General features: G+C 38.8%; 1 protein-coding gene across 2 annotated transcripts; it reads left to right on the top strand.

Annotated features, from left to right (window-relative positions):
- The first annotated feature begins 1,816 nt into the window (after nt 1-1,816).
- Nucleotides 1,817-19,841, top strand: LOC110192769 (cytochrome P450 2C19-like). Of its 2 annotated transcripts, XM_020964151.2 has the most exons (9): nt 1,817-2,111; nt 4,107-4,269; nt 6,061-6,210; nt 8,345-8,505; nt 9,139-9,315; nt 12,110-12,251; nt 12,978-13,165; nt 17,658-17,799; nt 19,268-19,841. In XM_020964151.2, the coding sequence occupies exons 1-9, from the start codon at nt 1,932-1,934 to the stop codon at nt 19,447-19,449; spliced, it is 1,485 nt and encodes a 494-aa protein (XP_020819810.1). In that variant the 5' UTR covers nt 1,817-1,931; the 3' UTR covers nt 19,450-19,841. The 2 variants fall into 2 exon arrangements, with proteins under 2 accessions (XP_020819810.1, XP_020819811.1); XM_020964152.2 differs by lacking the exon at nt 9,139-9,315.
- The last annotated feature ends 1,867 nt before the right edge of the window (nt 19,842-21,708 follow it).

Raw genomic sequence — 21,708 nt, 5'->3', positions numbered from 1 at the left:
CTCAGAGTTGTTTTAATTTGTATTTCTCTAATCAATAGTAATTCAGAATGTTTTCTATATGTATATAGATAGCTTTGAGTTCTTCATCTGGAATCTGCCTGTTTATATCCTTCAACCATTTATCAATTGGGGAATGACTCATATTCTTATATATTTCACACAGTTCTTCATATATTTGAGAAATGAGGCCTTTATCAGAGAAATTTGTTAATTCCTGCCCCCTCCCCCCCCCAGTTTCCTGCTTTCCTTCTAAGCTTGGTTGCATTCTTCTTTGTGTGTGTGTGTGTGTATATGTGTGTGTGCACAAAACCTTTTTAATATAATGCAATAAAATTGCCCACTTTACATCACATAATGCTCTTTAACTCTTATATGATCATAAATTCTTCCCTTAACGATAAATCTAACAGGTAAAGTATTCCATACTCTCTTAATTTGCTTATGAGATCACCCTTTACATCTAAATCATGTAGCCATTTTGACTTTATCTTGGTATATAGTATGAGATGTTGTTCTATACCTATGTTCTCCCAAACTGCTTTCAAGTTTTCTCAGCAATTTTTGTGAAATTGTGAGTTCTTGTCTCAAAGGCTTGGATCTTGGGGTTGGTTTAACACTAGATTATTATGGTCATTTATTTCTATGTTTTATGTACTTAACTTATTCCACTGATCCACCACTCTATTTCTTAGTCAATACCAGATTATTCTGATGATCATCACTTTGTAATACAGTTGAGATCTAGCATTGCTAGGCAACCCTCTTTCACATTTTTTTCATTGATTCTCTTGAAATTCTTGATCTTTTGTTCTACAAAATGAATTTTGTTATTATATTTTCTACCTCTATAAAACACTTTTTGGTAGTTTGGTGGTGTGGCACTATATAAGTAAATTAGTTTAGGTAAAAATTTCAGTTTCAGTATATTAGCTCGGCCTACTTGTAAGCAATTTGTATTTCTGCTGTTATTTAGATCTGACTTTATTTGTGTGAAAAGTGTTCATATAGTTCCTGGATTTGTGTTGGCAGGCAGAATCCCAAGTATTTGCTACTATAAGCAGTAATTTTAAGTGCAACTTCTCTTTCTATCTCTTCTTGATGGACCTTGTTGGTAATATACATAAATGCTGATGATTTTATATCTGGCAACTTTGTTGAAGTTATTATTTTGATTAATTTTTAGTTGATTTTCTAGAATTCTCTAAGTGTATAATCATATTACCTGCCAAGACTGATAGTTTTGTTTCCACATTATCTATTCTAATTCCTTCAATTTCTTTTCCTTTTCTTATTGCTATAACTAGCTTTTCTAGTATAAGATTGAATAACAGTAACATCCTTGCTTTGCCAGTGATCTTACTGAAAAAGTTTCTGATTTATACCCATCACAGATAATGTTTGCTGATGGATTTAGACAGATATTTAAAGGAAAGTTCATTGCATCCCCTCCCTGAAGTTATCGTCCTCTTCAAAAATGAAGGACAAACAACAATAGGTCAATGAGATTTTTAATGTTATAAAAGTGGCCTCAATCTTAGACCAGATTAAGAAACACTTTTTCAGCAGAGTGGTAATGTACTATGGTATGTGACATATACTGTGAAAGTCCTAGTATCATTAGTTTTGTTAATGTTTTTTAAAAGTATTGATTGTAAGGGGAGGCAGGGCCATATTGGGAAAAAAACTGTGGCACATAAGGAGCAAAATGAATCAGTAAAACTTCAAGCAACAAATTTAATGGCTCCTGTTGCTTTAAAATACACTACTATAGAACAAGAGGAGGGTTCTGTTAATGTTATTGGCATGCCAAAGTCCATCAGAAGCTTAAGCAGGATGCCAAGCAATTATAAGCTGATTGGCATTGTGTTTGCAGTCCTTCCCAGCTTTGGATTCTAAGCCTTCTATTGCATTAGCAGTAAGGAAGAGTGTCAATGGATCCATCTGTGGCCATTGCTCTTGGCTTACTGCTCTGTATGTCATGTCTGCTTCTCATTTTACCATGGAGAAAGGGCTTTGGAAGAGGAAAACTTCCACCTGGTCCTGTTCCTCTTCCCATTGTTGGCAATATACTCCAGGTGGACCTTAAGAATATCCCCCAATCTCTTCGCAAGGTAAGTAAGTATCTCTGTCTTCTGTTGGTTTCATTGCTGACTCTAGCTGCAGTCAGTTTGTTTTGGGGGGACTGTCTTCAAGCAGCTTGTTCTAAAAAGTAGAGCATGTTAGAGTAGGGAGGTAGATACCTCATAGGTTTTCTAGACTATATTTTGATTCACTGTAGTGGCCATCAGGGCCCAATGCTTGAGCACTAGCTGGGTGCTACTAAGTTCCTGTAGGAACGGATGAAATCCATTCTACAACAACTGCCATCCTCTGCTGTCACTGGTCACATTGGCACTTTGAAGATGTGGGAGAAAATGCCATCAGTCCCACTTAAATTGCTCATTGCTTAACATAGGAATGTGGTATTTAATGTGCCTGATTATTTCTGTTGCCTGAGGGACAAGTAGGTTCTGTAAACAGGTGAGAACCTCCAGCATTTGTTGGATCAGAGGGGAGAATGTTTTCCTTGCACATTCCTTCCAAGGAGCCCTTAAGCAGTCTCTGTGTGCTGTCCCAGTTCTTGCATATAATCCTAAGTGTGCCTGATTAAAAATAACCCTGGCCTCAAGAAGAACCAGTAGGTTCTGAACTAAGGACTGTAGATCTTAAAGCCTTCGAAAGTTAACATGGGGTGGTAGAAAAGGCATTGACTTTGACCTTCAAGTCCAGATTCTGACAATTACTAGCTTTGTGCCTCGGAAAAGTCATGATAACCCCTCTGGATCTTAGTTTCCTGTGTCTGTATGAGGGCTTTATAAAAAATATATATATATATATATATAGATATATATATAGATATAGATATATATAGATATAGATATATCTATATATATCTATATCTATATATATGTCTATATATATATATATATCTCCTATCTGCCTCACAGGGTTGTGAGAAAAGATTGAGATTAATATGTGAAAAAAAATTGTGTTCTCATTTTTACCTGGTAGATTGATAAACCAATAATTTTTTTTTTTTACCAAATTCTTCCCAGATCTATCCTGATCTTTGGGGCTTCAGTGTCCTCATATATGAAATTATGATTGCTTTAGAAAAGTTCTTAATGTTGGGATCATGAAATCCCATTGGGTGTGTAGATATATTTCAAAGGTTCTGTGAGTTAGGATGGGAAAAATTACATCTTTATTTTATTCTAATATGAGTGATTTCCTTTGTAATCCTATGTATTTCAATCTAAAAATATCATTCAGAGGGGTACATAGGCTTTACTAGCCTATTACAAGAGTTCATGACCAAAAAAAAGGGTTTAAATGATCTCCAAAGTCTATTCTGGATGTATGCCTATGATCCAGTGATACTGGTTTGTCGGATTTTTTTTGGAATGTGCACCCTTTTCTGCTCCAGGATTTCACTGACAGCATTGTACCCATTTCCAAATCTGTTATTCTCAAAGCTTTAGATGAACAACAATAATAATAATAATAATAAAATAATAGCATCTATATAGTGATTTCAGGCTTGCCAAATGTTTTATAAATATTATTTTATTATTCTCAAAAGAACCCATAGAATTAGGTGTCATTATTATCCTAATTTTACAGATGAGGAAACTGAGGCAGACAGAGTTTAAGTGACTTTTGCCTGGAGTCGCATAGCTATTAGGTATCTGAAACTGGACTTTGCATAGAGCCTTCTTGATTCCAAGTCCAGTGCTGTATCCACTATGGCATCTAGCTATGAAATGTAAGTTCAACCTCTCCAAAAGTTTGGGGATGTTGCACTGAGGTCATAAACTGTGCTTCATTAACCAGTCTTCTGGCTTCTAGCCCAAGACACAGAATGAACTTTTGCCTTTCGAGCCATCTATGGCTCAGTTTGGGTTCATGGTTTGTATTATCCTCTCTGTAATAAATGTCAGAAATATTTTGAAGGAGCTGATAGTGGATTGAGAACTTCTCCAATAAGGTCAACAACAGTAATGCCAGCAGTTTATCACCCGATTCAGTGATGACCCTCTCATTACTGCCCACATCTCTTTTCACAGCTAGAAAAACAATATGGCCCAGTATTCACTCTGCAACTTGGTGTTGAGCGTGTTGTCGTGTTATATGGGTACAAGGCAGTGAAAGAAGCTCTGATTGATCATGGTGACAAGTTTGCTGATAGAGGACCTATTCCACTTCTCAAATTGGTTACCAATGCAGTAGGTAAGTTTCTGCTTTGGTATAGAGGAAGAAGAGAAAGACAAGAATAGAAAAAAGAATACTACTCCTAGAAATTAGTGGAAATAGACCCACCTTTATACCAAAGGCCCAAAGCTGTGGCATGTTGGGGAGGATGTAGTGAGACATATTGAAGCCAATATTTTTGTCCATAGCAGCAGCAGCTGCACTGCTTCATGTTGTATGTTATCTCCAGTTAAAGTAGGAAGAAAGAGATGAAGTGAAAAATAAAAAGACAGAAAGATAGACAGAGACCAACAGAGAGAGACACAGACAGAGAAGTCTCTGAGAACCTTTTTCATTATGACTCCTGATAATCTGACTAGAAGGCAAACACATTATCTGCTATGTAGAATACTTGTAGTAGGAACATATGAGTAAATCAAACTGGGAAATCAATGAATGAATTAACAACAACAACTACAACAAGAGCTAACAAATAGAGTACCTACTATGTGCCAGGCATTGTGTTAAGTGCTTTATAAGTATTATTTTGTTTGCTCTTTGCAACCATTGCAGTAGGGGGTGCTATTATTACTCTTCATTTTACAAATGATGAAAGTGAAGCAAAAAGATGTTTAGTGATTAGTTTAGCTAGTAAGTATCTAAGGCTAGATTTGAAGTCAGGTCTTTTGACTGCAGGCCAAATATTCCCTTATGAAGGATCTTGAAGCAGAGGGTAATGAATTTTATCTTTATAAAGGTCCCATGGAAATAAGATTACAGTCAAAAGGATAGTTCTCAATATAAGTTTAGTTAGGGGAAGTCTTCCTCCATGTCTGAGATCAGAGGTTGATATCTGAAGGTAGGAAGGTATGGTATATTCAGAGAAAGAAGGATATGCCATGTTAAACTTTGGTATGTGTACATCAATGTGTGTACCATAAAGGCATGTGATCACCCTTTCCATTGCTCAAATTAACTACAACTCTTTGTATAATTGCTATGTTTTGTTTTGACTCAGCAATCGCTTCCCCATAAACAACAATCCTGCGTAGGATTGTTTCATACTTAGGGGAAAGAAAGGAAGCTAAGGAAAGCCACACAATTTGGGATTTCTACTGAGCTTTCATAACTTTATATTCTTATTAAGTGTACCTCTTATTGTTCCATCATTTCAGTTGTGTCAACTCTACATGACCCAGTGTGGGGTTTTCTTGACAATGATACTGGAGTTGGTTTTGAACTTTCTTCTCCAGGCCATTTTACAGATGAGGAATTGAGACAAACAGGGTTAAGTGATTTGCCCAGTATCATATAAACAGTAAGTGTCTGAGGCTGGATTTGAGCTCATGAAGATGAGTTTTCCTGACTCCATGTCTGGTATTCTTTCCACTGCACCACCTAGTAACCCACAAAAGGACAACACATAGAGACTCTCACTCACTCTTTGGTACCTGTGTGAAGTGGGAAGACTAGGACTTCAGGACATCATCATCTTTTAGGTTCCGTGTGTAAAAAGATGGAGGGATATCAACTAACTTGCCCTACAACCATTCAGTTTGTCAAATTATGTCTTTATCCTGGCCTCCCTCTTTGTGGCCACTTCATTACCAGGAGAAGGATGTAGGTGTAGGGCCGCTGATGTGTTTGTGACTGTGATGAAGAGAGAATGAGACAGGAAACAGTAGAAACATAGGAGAAAGTAAAATGACACCCCATAACCTGCTATTCCCCTAGAACAATGGGTGTGGGGGAAGGGCCAAGGACTTTTTGCCATGGACTTTGAGGATCTTTAGAGTCTAAGGTCTCTCTTCTTCCTGCTCCCCTTTCTAGGCATCATCGCAAGCAATGGAGAGACATGGAAGCAAATGCGCCGCTTCTCCCTCATGACCCTGAGGAATTTCGGGATGGGGAAGAGGAGCATCGAAGAGCGAGTCCAAGAAGTGGCAAAGAATCTTATGGAGGAGTTAAAAAAAACAAAAGGTTGGTGTTTTTTACTTTGTTACCACTGACCTTACAAAAATCTGTCCTATCCCTTATAACTCGTGAAGACTGAGGTTGGTCCAAGGAATTTACTGTAGTCTGAAACCACTATGTTTACACTTTTTGGCCCATCCTGGGGATATGCCCATGGCTATGTGGTCATTCCTAGAAGCCCTGAAGGGTCAAGATAGCTGAGAGAAGAGATGAGAGGCAGTGCAGCTCTGCTAATGAGTTCATGCTAATCTTGTGAGGAGGCAGCATGGTGAGGAACATTTAAGGGAATACCTTACTTGTATGTATTCCTTTTCAGATGGAATAGAGCTCACAAGAACCTAGCAGCACTAGTTCCATTACCTTTAGTCAATGACTCCAGGGGCAGAAGGCATTGCTTTAGGATCATTCTGGGGAGTGCAGAGTTTTTCTGACTAAGCTAAGGAGTAGAAGCAGGGCTGAGAACATTGCTAGGAAGTCAGTGAGCTGACTCAGCAGCATTTCTTGGACGCTTGTTTCCCTTCATGCTTCCCCTCTTCCCCCCTCCCCCCAACGTCTAAACTATCTCACAGAAGGGTTGTCATCCTTCTATGAAATCTGAAACTTAGGGGGCCACAAGACACTAGAGAATGCTGATGCCATAAATTCTATGGAATAACTACTTTTTAAAATAAAAGGCAAAACCTCTGTGTACTCTCTGTGTGTGTGTGTGTGTGTGTGTGTGTGTGTGTGTGTGTGTGTGTTGGGTGGTAGGAATTGGGCAGTAGTAGGGTGCTGTCAGTCGTTGCTCGAAATTAGCTGTATGTGCTCTCCTACTCCAGAAAATTTCACCAGCAATAATACAGGAATAAACTAGAACAGCACTTCCCCACTACTGAGGAATCCGGGACTTTTGCCACTCTTTTGTGTAGATGTTGCCTCCCTCAGTATAATGTAAGCCCTCTGAGGGCAGGGCTGTCTTACTATTGTCTGTGTACCCCTGGTGCTTAGCACAGAGCCTAGTAAGAGCTAAGTGACTGCTGGCGGATTGGCTGACTGATACTCTCTTCTCCCTCACCTCTGTCATGCTGTTCTCCACTGGTTCTTCTTTGGGCCTGATTTTTGCTTCTCAATATTCTTTTGCTGGATCACTATCCACCTTCAGTCCCCTGAGTGTGAATATCTCCAAGACTCTGTCCTTGGGCCTCTTTAGTATAGCCACCACCTCAACCACAATCTCCCCTCTGACCCTGATGGAGGCAGCTCAGGACCTCCAAACCCAAGAGACTGGGAAACAGCAAAACCAGTGTCCACAGGAGCTACCTCGTGGAGAAGGGGCCCATCTGCCTCTTTACCCCTAGCAACAACTGATAACCAGCTGCCACCAATAGGTACATATGCATGAGGGCCACAGGGGTGGCAGCAAGCTCTAGACCACTGGTCCTGGCGCAGCCCTGATAGCTCTCATCTGAGGAAGCAACTCCTGTGGAAAAGGGACTGTCCATTGCCACCAGCTGCCAGCCAATTGCTATTCATAAGGCAGATGGGCCAGCCTTGCTAAAACAGTGAGGCACTAAGGGAGAGACGAGAGGCCAGTCAAAGAAACCTAGAATCACCACCTTGATATTATCAATCCTTTGACAACCCAGAACCCTGAACCTAAGAGCATTTGGAATAGCAAGGCTTCCAGACCAGTGCCTGCAACCCTCGTTCTGGGATAAGTGATTGAAATAAAATGAAATATAATTTAAAAATACACATGAAGAAGTCTGAAGGTAAAAGTTGGTTATGGTGAGATGAAGAATAGGGATTTAGAAATGGGAAGGGATGCTGTATGGTAAGAAGAACAGTGTACTTGGGGACAGGAGAGAATTTGGGTTGCATTCCACATTTTGATCCTTCCAAGTTGTGTCACATAAATGACCTGATTTTCTTGAGCCTCAGCAACCTCACCTATAAGATGGGAATTATCCTATTTGCACTTAGGATTCTCATGTGCATGAAATCAGATGCTTCATAAAGGGTGGTTTATTTTTAACCTTGCTGTGCCAAGCTAGAATGTGAACTAGAGGGGAAAGGACAGTGATTTCCTACCTAAAGGCAGGCAAATCTTCCTTTCCATCACAGTGCCAGTATTAAAGTCTTACTTTCTCTCTTTCTTTAGGATTACCATGTGACCCCACATTCATCCTTGGGTGTGCTCCTTGCAATGTAATCTGCTCTATCATTTTCCAGAAATGTTTTGAATATAAAGACCAGAAATTTCTATATTTAATGAAGCTTTTGAATGAAAACATCAAGATCCTAAGTTCTCCATGGATGAGGGTGAGACCAGTGTTCTTTCTGTTTGGAGCTCAGAATATATTTTTTAATTACTTCAAAGAAACTACTACAATCAGCTAGACTAGAGTTCATCTTTCATTTCATTGGGAGGTACAATAGTGCCATGTTGGAATGGGTTCCCATTTTCTTCTTCATTGACAAAGACTACCGACAGAAGAGGTCACCCTATGTGCTCTGATTTGAGGGACATTATAAGGCCCCTCCCTGGAGTAGTTCACCCACTGGTCACAAGGACTGAATGTTAAAGTTCATGTTACTAGAGACAAGCTGACTTTTCCCTTGTGCCCCCGAATTTGGATCAGGTTAGCAGATGAGTTAGCTGTCCCAATGGAAGGTGGTGGGCTGAGCTCTTAGAAGACCTCAAAATGAGAAAGGATGAGAACTTTTCTGTTGGAAGTAAGAATTGAGAGTGAAAGCCAAGGCAGTTTCAGGCAACCAAGGAACAGAATGCTAATTTTTAGGGCATTTGCATAGGAAATGATGAGAAAAGTCACTATTTTCCAAAGGGCACTTGTCCCACCCTTACTCAGCCCTATTCTCAACATGATCCAAGTGCTAGAGTAGAAAATTATTTTCTTTTTCTAGTAACGTATGATATACAATTCTTCTTTTTAGGTCTACAATTCTTTTCCATCCCTAGTACGTTATCTCCCTGGATCTCATCACAAAGCAGTTAAAAATATGCAATCAATACTTGAATTTATTTTGGAAGAAGTGAAGGAACACCAAAGAACACTGGATCCCAGCAATCCTCGGGACTTTATTGATTGTTTCCTGATGAAAATGGAGCAGGTAGAGTGTGAGCAGTGGGTCTTAATCTCACTTCTTGTAGGTGAAATGGCTTGTGTCTTAGAGGCTGACATTCACATTCACAAACACAGAGCAGTAAATAATCATATTTTAATCATAATATGGCCAGAGCACTATATGAGAAGAATGAGAAGACAGGGTCCTAGCCCTGATGGAATTTCTAACCCAACAGACAGGAGAAAGCCCATGCAGGGACAAGAATAATTATCGGGAATGTGTAAGGAAAGCCAAAATAGATTAAAAATTGAGGATTAAAGTGATGAAGGAATTTGGAATTAGCAAGAAATATAATATTTGGTGTGGGTTAACATAAGACTTCCTTCTGGAAGAGTTAGGTTTTAGTCTGGGTCTTGAAGGAGGTCCCAGAGCTAGACACTGAGGACTGGGCAGGACATTTCAGGAGTCTACAAAGACAGTGGGGAATAGGGAACTTTAATCTGAGCAGCCTAATTGGAATGGAGGGGCTGCTGTGGTAAGTACTTGGGGGGAGGTTGGTGGGTTTTACAATCAATAGTGGAGTTAGAGGCTACTCATTCCACAAACAACAAAGAGCAAAACAAAAAGAAAGAAAAATCATTGAAAAGTTGCATAAAGAAAAAAAATCCACCGAATTAGAAGCAAAAGTAGAATAAAGCAATATGCTAATGTAATTCATATGGAGTAAATGAAACCCTGAAAGTACCAGAGAAACATGGGAGAAGGTAAAAGATATGCTGATGGAATGCTGAAATGGATCAATGACCTACTTACAGCAATGAAGTGTGCTCTGAGGTCATCAATTATGGTTTTCTTACCAGATGAACCAGAAAACACATTAATTCAAAAATTTAATTTAGCAATGTGTCAACATAACTGACCAGGAAAATCCTTCCTTCATCAACCTATGCACATAAGGGTATATTCTCCCACAGATTCCTACCCCATTGGTAGATGAGGGAATGTGGGAGAGGGCAAATATGTAGACCAGAGCAAGAGATTTTTAGAACTAATATGTACAGTAGTCTCTTGTTTTTCATGTGTGAGAATCTTCGGAATTCCATATCCTTTCCCCTCCACCCCCATCCACAGTGGCATAGACCTTAGCTGACTTGAACTTGAATTATGCCCCCTAGTACCTGCCTGCTTTTCCTGTGTTTTTACCTTTCTTATCTTTAGTCCATTGGATATTTGTTATATATTCAATTTCTGGTCTCAGTTGTGACTTTTCCTCAATATCAACATCTCATTGTCAAGGGCAAAGCATTTACCACCTCAATTTCCTCATTAGTAAAATGACAATAATAAAGCACTAACTGTATCACAGTATTTTGATGAGGATAAAATGGGAAAATATACATGGATTCTTTTTGCATTAATTGTTATATATATGGAAGTTGATAATTTTTTTCCTTCCTTATTTGCTAAACTAATAAATCCTGTTCATGTCATTGAACTCATAGAACAACAGAACTTAATCCGGAAGAAAATGCAATAGCTTACATGTGTGCGGTGCTTGGGCATTTGTTGCTTAGTCATTTCAGTTGAGTCCAACGCTTCATGACTCCATTGTGGGTTTTTTTGGCAAAGATACTGGAGTGATTTTCCATTTCTAGCTCATTTTATAGATATGGAAACTGAGGTAACCAAGGTTAAGTGACTTGTCCAGGATCACACAGGCAGTTAGCCAGATTTAAACTCAACCCAATGCACCACCTAGCTGCTTGTGTATACCCACAGATATGATTGATATATAATATGTAGGTACAGATGTCTTGCAAGTTAGTATCATACAGTATAGTTGTGTCAAACATGAATAGAATTGGATCCTGGTAGGCCTCATATTAACTTAGAAAATGCAGAAATTAACATTATGTATATTGTGTTATATCTTATTTATTTTACTAAACATTTCCCAATTACATTTTAATGTGATTTTAGCCACACACAGTTTTGTTGGTGGCTTGAGGCCTGAGAGCTGAGAGTTTGACCCCCCTGATGTAGCAGATAAAGAGCTGCCCTCAGAGCCAGGCAAAACTAAGTTTAAGTCCCCTCTGTGACACAAAATGTCTATGTGATCCTGGGAAATCACTTAACACTGTAGTGCCCTAGGGCTAGGCAACTCTCTAGAAACTTTAAGTTTTTCAGAGAAAGTGCAGAGTTGCATTGGCAGACAGATTTTTTTTTTTACCTGGAAGTTACCTGTGCCAATGAAATTGCAGGTCTAGTCTCTTTCTGTCTGTCTGTCTGTCTGTGTGTCTGTCTGTATATATCCCCCCATCCCTCACCTTTTTCTTCTCTCTCTCTCTCCCGTATGTGAGGTCTGCAAGGGCCAAAATGCTTTGTTAATTGCTAGCTTCTTGTTCTACTTTGGATTGTGTTGCTCGAATTTAATTTATTTATAGGGTCATAGATTTAGAACTGAAATGGATCTTGAAGGTAATTGAATCCAACTCCCTCAGTTGAGGATAAGGAAACTGAAACATAAAATGGTTAAATGACTTGCCCAAGGTCAAGATCAGAGCTGGTGGTGTGTTGGGGGCAACTAGGTTGGCACAGTGGATAGAGCACTGGCCCTGAAGTTAAAAGCATCTGAGTTCAAATCTCGCTGCAGACGCTTAACTAGCTGTGTGACCCTGGCCAAGTCATTTAACCCTGTTTTCCTCCCCCCCCAAATTAAAAAACACCATATCAGAACCGAGATTTAAACCAAGGTCCTGTGCTTCCAAATCCATTATGCTTTCCATTTTGCCCTGTTGCCTCTCTTACTTTTCCATTAATCATACCAAATTATTCCTAGGAAAAGCAACAACCACAGTCTGAATTTACCATTGAACACTTGGTCCGCACTGTAAGTGATCTATTTAGTGCAGGAACAGAGACCACCAGCACCACCCTGAGATATGGACTCCTGCTTCTCCTGAAACACCCTGAGATAGAAGGTGGGATAAAGGATAAAAATACATATAATGTAATCCACATGAGAGGGGTTCCTGGTCCTTTTGAGACTTTCCTTGGAAAGTTTTTTATTGTCATTTTAATGTATTTAAGTCATTACATGTTCAAGTTTACTTATTCCTCCTTCTCCACTATTACTTCCACCTTGCTTAGTTAAGTGGTATATAATTATGAGTTATTATTAGAGGTAACCACATAGATAGTGAAATGAATAGAGACTGGAGCCCAGTGCTAGAACTGGGAGGAACTGAATGATTGAGAGGCACTGGTTCCTGATAGCTTCTTGAACCTACCTGACCATAGAAGGAGCTGGTGTCTCTGGATTCCTGTCACTGTACAGCCACAGAGGGAAGTACCTTGGGCCTATGGTTGGTCACATTGAGTTGTAGAACAGGTCCAGACTGAGACCCCTCCTCATTTCCTTAACCAAGTGCTGCTTGGCCTGCATTTTTTAAAGGACAACTTGAAGCTGTCTTGAGGGCATGGGTCATAGGTGTCTCAAGGGATTCTCAGCTGACTTACTCTAAAATGGAATTTTCACCCATCTGTCTATCTTTCTGTCTAAAACTATCTATATATCTATCTATCAGAATATGAGGTTCAAGTCCATTATTTACCAATGTGGCTCTTGGGGAAAAATCAGAGAAAATATGAGAGAAGGTAGTTTTTGTTCCTACTTCTAAGATCAATTTTCATTCATATTGTGACAGGAAAACTTCATGAAGAAATTGATCGTGTGATTGGCCGAGATCGAAGTCCCTGCATGGAGGACAGAAACAAGATGCCTTATACCAATGCTGTGATACATGAGATACAACGATACATTGACCTCATTCCCAACAACGTGCCCCATGCAGTGTCAGAAGATGTTCAGTTTAGACAATATCTTATCCCCAAGGTCAGAAGTGTTTCTCAGTATAACATGAGAGTTTATATTCTCTTCTATTGAATTATAGAATCTTACAGCTAGAAGGAACTGCTGGCCAACCCACATTCCTGAGAAGTGGTCATAGAATTTTAGAATTGGAAAGGATTTCAGTGTCATATTGTCCATCCTCAATCTGAAAAAGAAATTCCATCTACAGTATGCTCATCTCATGGTCATTCAATCCTTGCTTATGCAGTCTGTCAGTGGGGTGGAACCACTTTTTATTGTGGCATTCCATTCTAATCTTGGATGGCTGTAATTCAAGGGTTTTTTTTTTCTCTTACGTGAAGCCTAAGTTTGCAAATTTATAACTTTAATCTGTTGCTCTTTGTTTTGTCCTCTGGAACAAAACAGAACAAAGTTACTCTCTCTTTCTAGTAAAAGTTCATAAAACACTTGAAAGCAGCTGTTATGTCTCCTGTTCTCTTATGTCCTCTATTCTCTTGTCTAAATATTCCCATATCCTTCAAGCTGTCCTCACATGGCTTGGACTTGTCATTCTTACCATCCTGGTTGCCCTCCCTTCAGTAGCCTCCAGCTCTTCAATGTCCTCCTAAAATATGACTCCTAGAAGGAACACAGTTTTCATTTGTGAGCTGAAGGTACAAGAGTACAGCACTGCCTACTTCCAAGCTGCCTTTGAACCTGCAATAATTACCCTTTGTGTATGGTCAGTCAATCTGTTTTATATCCATCTAATTGTATAAAGGTCTAACCTGTATATTTCTATGATTTTCAGAGGAAGAACATCGAAATCTTTACCAAATGCTTTGCTAAAATCTAAGGAAACCCTATCTACAACATTCTCCTGATTTACCAGTTTCTTAACATCCTCAAAAAGAAATAAAAGAAATCATGATGATTCCACTCCAGATCTTTGTGACCACTATTTCCTTATCTAGAGTCATTTCCTCCTTCCTTCCTTATCTAGATTCTCTTCGCTCTATTTTTCTTGCACAGGTATTTAGGTGCTCCCTCATTTTCTTTTTACTTCTCTTTGGTATTCAATCCCTATTAGCCATATTTATTTATTTATTCAGTCCTTTTCAGTTCAAGGATCATTTCCATGGTCAGAAAAAAAATGAAGGAAAAGAAAAATTGAGAAGTTCTGTATCTTCTTTATCATTTGTTGTCCCCCATCTTATTACCCTCTGGGTTGTGGGTTTATTCTTTTTTTAATCCTCCTTTTTTCCACAATATAGTTATAGAAAACTTCTTCTTGTTGCCCTTTGTTAGCCTCATCAGCCTCTGTTCATTCTGGGCTTTACCACTTCTGTCATCCTTATGGAACCGTGACATGCTTCTTTTACTCATCCTTGTTTTTGAAAAATCTAAGTTGGTTGGTCAGTTCCCTCTAATAACAATAGCTATTTTCATAAAGTTCTTTGAGATTTGATTTGCATAGATGATCTTATTTACTCTTTACAACAGTTCTGTGGGAGTAGATGTTATTACCATGCCCATTTTACAGATGAGGAAACTGAATCTTAGAGAGAGCACCTGGCTCTCCTAGGGTCATGCAGATATTAAGTGTGTGAGTCTGAATTTGTACTAAGGTTTTCTTGACTTCAGGTCTAGCAGTCTCTGCACAGCACCACCTGGCTACCTTATCCACATTGGTATCTTTAGAGAATGTTCCTTTATCTTACATTTTCAGAATTGTTTTCTTTTGTGTTTTTAGAAAACCACTCTTGTCTTTCTTGGTCATAATAATATAGCTAGCATTAAGGTTTGTGAATCGCTTTAGAAATGTTATCTCTTTTTATCCTCATAGCAACCCTGACATTGAGCACTGTTATTATTCTCATTTTATGCATGAGGGAATCTGAGAGAGGGTAAGTAACTTGGCCAGGGTCAAACAACTAGTGAGTGTTTGGGCTTGGAGCAGGCCTGTTTGACTTTATCCATTGGGCCACTTAGTTGACTCTGTTATAAACTCTAAGATAGACTGGTCCCTTTCCCAAAAATTCCCATCATTACCCTCTATAGGTGTGCACAGAAAGTGTGCCAAGTGTGATAGCATACCCTACAACACAGCATGATCCCTTCAGAGGAAGAATGTTGTGCCACAGGGATTCTACAAATCTTTATTCACATCTGTTATTCAAGTTCCTCTCAGCTGGTTAGAATTCAATCAGTAAAAGAATTTCCCTTTTTTGGTTCCTTTTTTGGAATTGTCCTTAAGAAAAGTCAAGGAATTATGAACTGCCCTGTTTTTGACAGAAAGGAAATTCAAGGATCTGAATGAATAATCGAAGTTTTCTATCACCGCTACATCATGTTTAACCACCAGGGTTTATAATCTGTCTTCTCTATTCCTTGTCTATTTCTCCTCTGTGCATGAGGTCTGTTGAATACTCTCAAGACAATGTCACTCTTGATTCTGCCTCCATTTCTCTTTACCTAGAGGCTTCTCATCATTCTTCTTTCCTCTGCTTCCTAAATAGCCTCACAGGAGTATATCTTCTCAACATATACCACCCCAACCTCTTTCCTATTCTGTTTCTTTTGAACAAGAGAAACTCTTTCCTGAACTTCAGTCTTGTTAAGCATCTCATCCTACTATGTCAAACTTATAACTTTGAGATCAGATTTGTTTCCTTGTCTTAAAATATCCAATCTACCTTTTTTTAAGCCACACTTTAAGCATTGAAAAAGCTTTCAACTATATTTGTAAGAAATCAAAATAAAAATCCTTCCAGTCTTTGCTAGGCGCATCATTCCAATCCTGGTTTATCATGCCTATATTTTAATGAATGTATAGTCCAGAAATCCAAATCCCATTCTGAAACATGATCTTACAAGATATCCACTTCTGAAATCTGCCTTTCCATTCAGAATCATTTGCTTCCAAATCCAGCCATAACGAATACACCGCCTGCACTCTTAACTTTTTTAGGTTTTTTTTTTTTTTCTTGAATGTCAAAAACTTTGGAAATGGTGCCAGGTTCCTTATAGAAGTATTGTTCTTGCCCCTGTGAATCAACAGAGGTGGTTAGTAGTCATCCCCTTTCACAAGTCTTGGAGGTTTCTCCATTTTGCCTTTGATACATCCTCTGACAGTATTGCAGACCTATTGTTGTCATTGTCAGCAAACTGCTGTTTCAGTGTCCTTCTATAGGGAATCACCAACTAGTACTATTTTCTTCCAGGATATCTCACCAAATAATACCCGTGAACCTACTTTACCATTCTTTAGACTATAAGCCAGGGCTTCTTATCTAGAGCATCCAATTTCTTCATCTTCAAGAAGAGCTTCCAATTTCTTTATCAACTCTTGCCTCATTCTTCTGTGTGACATTATTTTATTCTTCAACATCCTGCTGCAGGTCGGAATTCATTTCTACCACTTTAGATCATCTGGCATCTGCTTGAACTTGGTGTGCTTATTATTTACCCAGGCAGTATTTTCCTTCTTTGATGAATATAATGGTCACAAGTTAATTTATTAACTTTTTTTAAGCTGGAATCTGCCTTCTTATTTCCCTTAATCGCTGGTACCTGTTCTTCCACTCCAGTTGTCAAAATTCAGTTTCATCTCTCCCAATAGTATTGCAGAGTTTCTAATTTAGTATTAGCACAGGTGTTTAAAAAAATGTTGGCTCTTTCCATACTTCAAAATGAGGGGTTTTGACTAGATGGTCGTTCTGAATTCTCTTGCAGTTATAACATTCTATGGTTCTTATTTTCTTATTTTTTTCTTTTTTAAAAGTTTTTTTATATAAATTTATTTATTTTTAGTTTTCAACATTTGCTTCCACAAGATTTTGAATTCCATATTTTCACCCCATCTTACCCCTCCCCCTACCCCAAGATGGCATGCATTCTGAATACCCCTTCCCCTAGTCTGCCTGTCCTTCTTTCTCTCCCCCCTCCTTCTCTTATCCCCTTTCCCTTCTATTTTCCTGTAGGTCAGGATAGATTTCTCTACCTCATTTCCTGTGTTTCTTATTTCCCAGTTGCATGTAAAACTTTTTTTTAAAACATGTTTTTTAAACTTTGGTTCCAAATTTTCCCTTCCTCCCACCCTCACCCTCATTGAAAGGCAAGCAAGTTAATACAGGCCATACATGTGCAGTTATGCAAAACACTTCCATAGTAGACAAGTTGTGAAAAACTAACTCTATTTCCCTTAATCCTATCCTGCCCCCCATTTATTCTATTCTTTCTTTTGACCCTGTCCCTCCTCAGAAGTACTTCTTTCTGATTACGCCTTTCCCAATCTGCCCTTCTCTCTGTCATCCGCCTGCTCTCTTGTCCCTTTCCTCCCCTATTTTCCTGTAAGGTGAGACCGATTTTCATACCCAATTGAGTATGTATGTTATTCCCTCCTTAAACCAAATCCTATGAAAATAAGATTCCCTCATTTCCTCTCACCTTCCCCTGTTTCCTCTCCACTGTAAGAACCTAACAGTCTATGGTTCTTATTTTCTAATTATTTGTTTGTGTCTGCTCATTTCAGGGTACCACCGTAATACCAGCATTATCTTCTGTTCTGTATGATGATGAAGAGTTCCCCCATCCAGACCAGTTTGACCCAGGTCACTTCCTGGATGAAAGTGGCAACTTTAAGAAGAGCAACTATTTCATGCCTTTTTCAGCAGGTGAGACATCCATCTAAATATGTGTATCAAAGATGGATTGATAACTTAGAGGACCTGTGTTTCAATCCAGTTTTGCTACTTATTACCTATGCGACCTTGGTCAAATTAATTCATTTCTCTGGACTTCAGTTTACTTATATGTCAAAAGATTGAGTTGGATTAGGTGACCATTATGGTCCTACCAAGTTCTAAAACCAAAAAGTAGGGTGGAGACACAGTATATTCTTTTTTTTTTTCTTTTTGGTGAGGTAATTGGGTTAAGTGACTTGCCAGGGTCACAAAGCTAGTAAGTGTCAAGTGTCTGAGGTCAGATTTGAACTCAGGTTGTGCCAGAACGCTATCAACTGCCCTACCTAGCTGCCCCTTATGGTACATCATTCTTCTAATTCTTCTTAGGCCAAGCTTCATCAACTAAATCAATTGGGTTTCAGAGTAGTTGTCTGAGCTTATCCCAAAAAAGAGGTAGAACTGAGATAGTGGCCACTCTGTTCTGCATCCAGACCTGCAACTAAAGTCCCTTAACCCACCCCCTCATATTGGAAACTGTCCTCCCAGTCACTCTCAACCTGGAGCTACTTGTCAGATAAAGACTTCCTGGCTTCTATGTTAGTATGGAATAATCTTGAACTTTATCAAATGAAGAAAGGAGGTTGGGTAATCTTTAAGGCTCATTGCTCAGGTGCCATTATGGTTAAGGTCACCCAAGGTGTAATCTTAGAGTTTATGATTTTGTAGAAATGTGACTCTTGACTGGGACATGTGAAAACACCTTTCCTAGTTATGTACATTCTAATGGGGATGTATTGGTACAAAATTATAGATGATAGTCTGTCTTGTCCATTCCCCTTCAATTCTTGGGGGAAACTATTAGTCCTCAGGTAATGTTTGGTGATAGCCAAGTCTAGTTCTGGCAGACATGAATATTGTCAGACAGCTAACTACCCCCGACATTGTGGTCTATTCCCTACTCAGTTGGTTCTAATACTTGGATTAGAGCTAGGAGTGAGTAGCTAAGACAAGTGGCTGGATGGCCATGAAATTGTAGGGTAGACTCCAGAGGTATTTCTGTCCAGAATGGTGATGGGAGGTTCCAAAAGGGAACTTTGAGCATTATTCTGTCCCCTTTCCCCATTGCAGTCTTTCTGGGTAACCATAAACTTAGTTCTTGAGATTACAAATGAGTGATTGTTTTCTCACTGAAGTGATGATTCCTTTCCTCTGAATATAAATCCCAGGACTTGCTCTGGTTCAGGGGGATTGATTTAGAGAGAGCATACGGGAGGGGTCTTCAATCTCTGTTGAGGGGGAACAGGCTCTTCAAAGGAGTCAAGGACCAGAGAGGAAAGGAATGCATAGAATGTTTAATCTAATGCCACTGAGTGTTAGTGAGTCACCTATAAGTCCAAAGAAGTGGTCTTAATGAGTTAGAAGTCTGTGAATATCTAATCCTTGTTTTTATTTCTTTCAGGAAAGCGGATGTGTGTTGGTGAGAGCCTGGCTCGAATGGAATTATTTCTGTTTTTTACTTCCATTTTACAGAATTTTACCTTGAAATCTCCCATTGATCCAGAAGATATCGACACCACCCCAATTGCCAGTGTGACTGGCCATCTGCCCCGCTCCTATGAGCTCTGCTTTCTACCTTCCTAAAACATGTGAAGGACCACCCTTAGTTCCAATTGCTCTAGAGTTTCCCCATGTGGTATGAAGAAGCTGTATTTATTCCATTGCCATTCCATTTATTCCATTGACAATGGAAGCCTTCTGTGATTTCAGCCTACTATTCCCTTCTCTTGTATTCTAATACTCCTTTTGACTTTTGCCAAAATCATGACTTAATTTTCCCCAGTTCCTTTTTACCCAGAAATTCCATGTTCCTGGGATAATTCTTCTCGTCTCTTCAACTTCACTGATTGAAATCCTCTCCACACTTCACATCACAATTTAGATGCCGTATCTCTGTGACCTTGTTAGCACTTACCATCTGTATTTCACAATTTAAGCCTGAATTATATACCCATCTTATGTTGTGCATTCTTTAAGACATGTTAGTTGATCCTGTTTTGTGCTCCTTACTTGATCTTAAGCTTCTTGATAGTACGGCCTTTATCCCATATTTGTGTGCAGTTATGAACTCCCAGTGGGTTAGAATCTCTTTCCTACTCCTTAAATGTCTCAGGTTATGTAGTTGAACATGTACATATATCCTACGCTGATGGGAGCCTTACCACTCACAATTTTATGGCATTGAGGTGGTACCATGAACAGACTGTAGGACTTGGATTTAGGAGGAACTGAGTGAAAATCCGTCTTAGACATTTACTGTGTATATGACCTTGGGCAAGCTGCTTTGTCTCTATTTCCTTTAGTTTCTTTATCTGTAAAATGGGCATAATCATAGCATTTATCTCCCAGTGTTGTTGTGAGAGGATCAAAGGAATTTATAATTGTTCAGCATTTAGCACAGTGTTTGGCACATCATAATCGCTATATAAATATTAGCTGCAAATATTATTGTTATTACAATAACAACTACTACTACTACCACCATTGCTACCATTACAACTATGTATTTCACCTGCCTACTCTAATTAAAATATATGTATGTCAAAAAAATAGAGAACACTTTTGAGTAGTCCAGTTTGACTCAAGCATAGAGTATTGAGAGGAACTTTATATGAGAAAAGACTGTAAAGGAAAAGAGGCTTTGAATGTCAGGAAGAACAGTTTGAACTTTACTCAGTAAACAAAAAGTGAGCTGACTATTGACCTGATCTATGCATAAGGAAGATTCATTGGATAGAATGTGAGGAATGTATTCTATGGAGGAGATGGCCTTTGTAACAATGTAAAGTCAAGGAGGCCAGATCATTTCAGGATTTGGGGAAAGAAACTATTTGACATACACATTACAGTGATTGATTGATTTAATGAAGGTAGTAAATAGGATACCATAGGGATTTAATTCCAATCAGCTTTGCATCTGCCTGAGGATTTTCAGCTGGAGTATACAGAGCTCTTCAGCTGTTAAATCCAATTCCTTCTGAGGCAGAGTCCAGGCTCCAGGCTGCCTGCACACTCTACACTGCCCATCCTTCTTGTAGCCTTCTAAATGAAAAAGTGTCCAGAGATCAATGTCAACTAGTCCACATCATGTAGAGGTAATGTGCCCAGGTGCTCATCCTCCACAGATACAAGTATTTTTCAAAGGCTTATCATTATATGTGCATTAATCTAGCTTGTTATTAATAATTATATACTCATCTTTAATGCTGAACAATATCTGTTAACATATCAAGGAAAGAATATACCATGTGGTCTGTAATTCTCTGTATACTGATAAAAAAGGGTAACAATTACTCTTCCAATTGTTTTCTGGAGGCAAGTCCTTTATCCAATAGAAACTAGTATAGTGAGATTTTGGCACTTTTTTTGGATTATTTATTTATTTATTTATTTTTAGTTTTCAACATTCATTTCCATTAGATTTTGAGTTTTAAAATTTCTCCCTCTCCCGCCACTCTCCCCTACACCCCAAATGGTGTGCAATCTGATATAGGCTTTACTTATACATTCGTTTTAAGCATATTTTCCCATTAGTCACGATGTAAAGAACAATTACCACTAATGGGAGAAATCATGATAATGTAGCAATAAAACAAAACAACAAAGGAAAAGGAGAGCAAATATTACGCTTCCATCTGAATTCAGACTCCACAGTTCTTTCTCTGGGTATGGATAGCAATTTTCCATCATAAGACTTTAGGAGTTGTCTTAGATCCCTTCATTGCTGTGAATAGCCAAGTCTATCAAAGTCAGTCATCACACAACGTGGCTGTTACCATGTACAATGTTCTCTTGATATTGCTCATTTCACTCAGCATCAGTTCATGTAAGTCTTTCCAGAAT

The sequence above is a fragment of the Phascolarctos cinereus genome, unplaced genomic scaffold, assembly GCF_003287225.1.
Source record: "Phascolarctos cinereus isolate Bilbo 61053 unplaced genomic scaffold, phaCin_HiC Scaffold_3;HRSCAF=262, whole genome shotgun sequence".
NCBI classification, from domain to species: domain Eukaryota; kingdom Metazoa; phylum Chordata; class Mammalia; order Diprotodontia; family Phascolarctidae; genus Phascolarctos; species Phascolarctos cinereus.
Note: the sequence above shows the minus strand (reverse complement) of the source record. Positions and strands in the feature narration are given on the sequence as shown.

Coding starts and splice junctions, on each gene's coding strand:
- LOC110192769 (XM_020964151.2), top strand. CDS start 1,932: ATGGATCCATCTGTGGCCATTGCTCTTGGCTTACTGCTCTGTATGTCA. Junction 2,112..4,106: donor TCCCCCAATCTCTTCGCAAG/GTAAGTAAGTAT, acceptor CTCTTTTCACAG/CTAGAAAAACAATATGGCCC. Junction 8,506..9,138: donor TAAGTTCTCCATGGATGAGG/GTGAGACCAGTG, acceptor TCTTCTTTTTAG/GTCTACAATTCTTTTCCATC.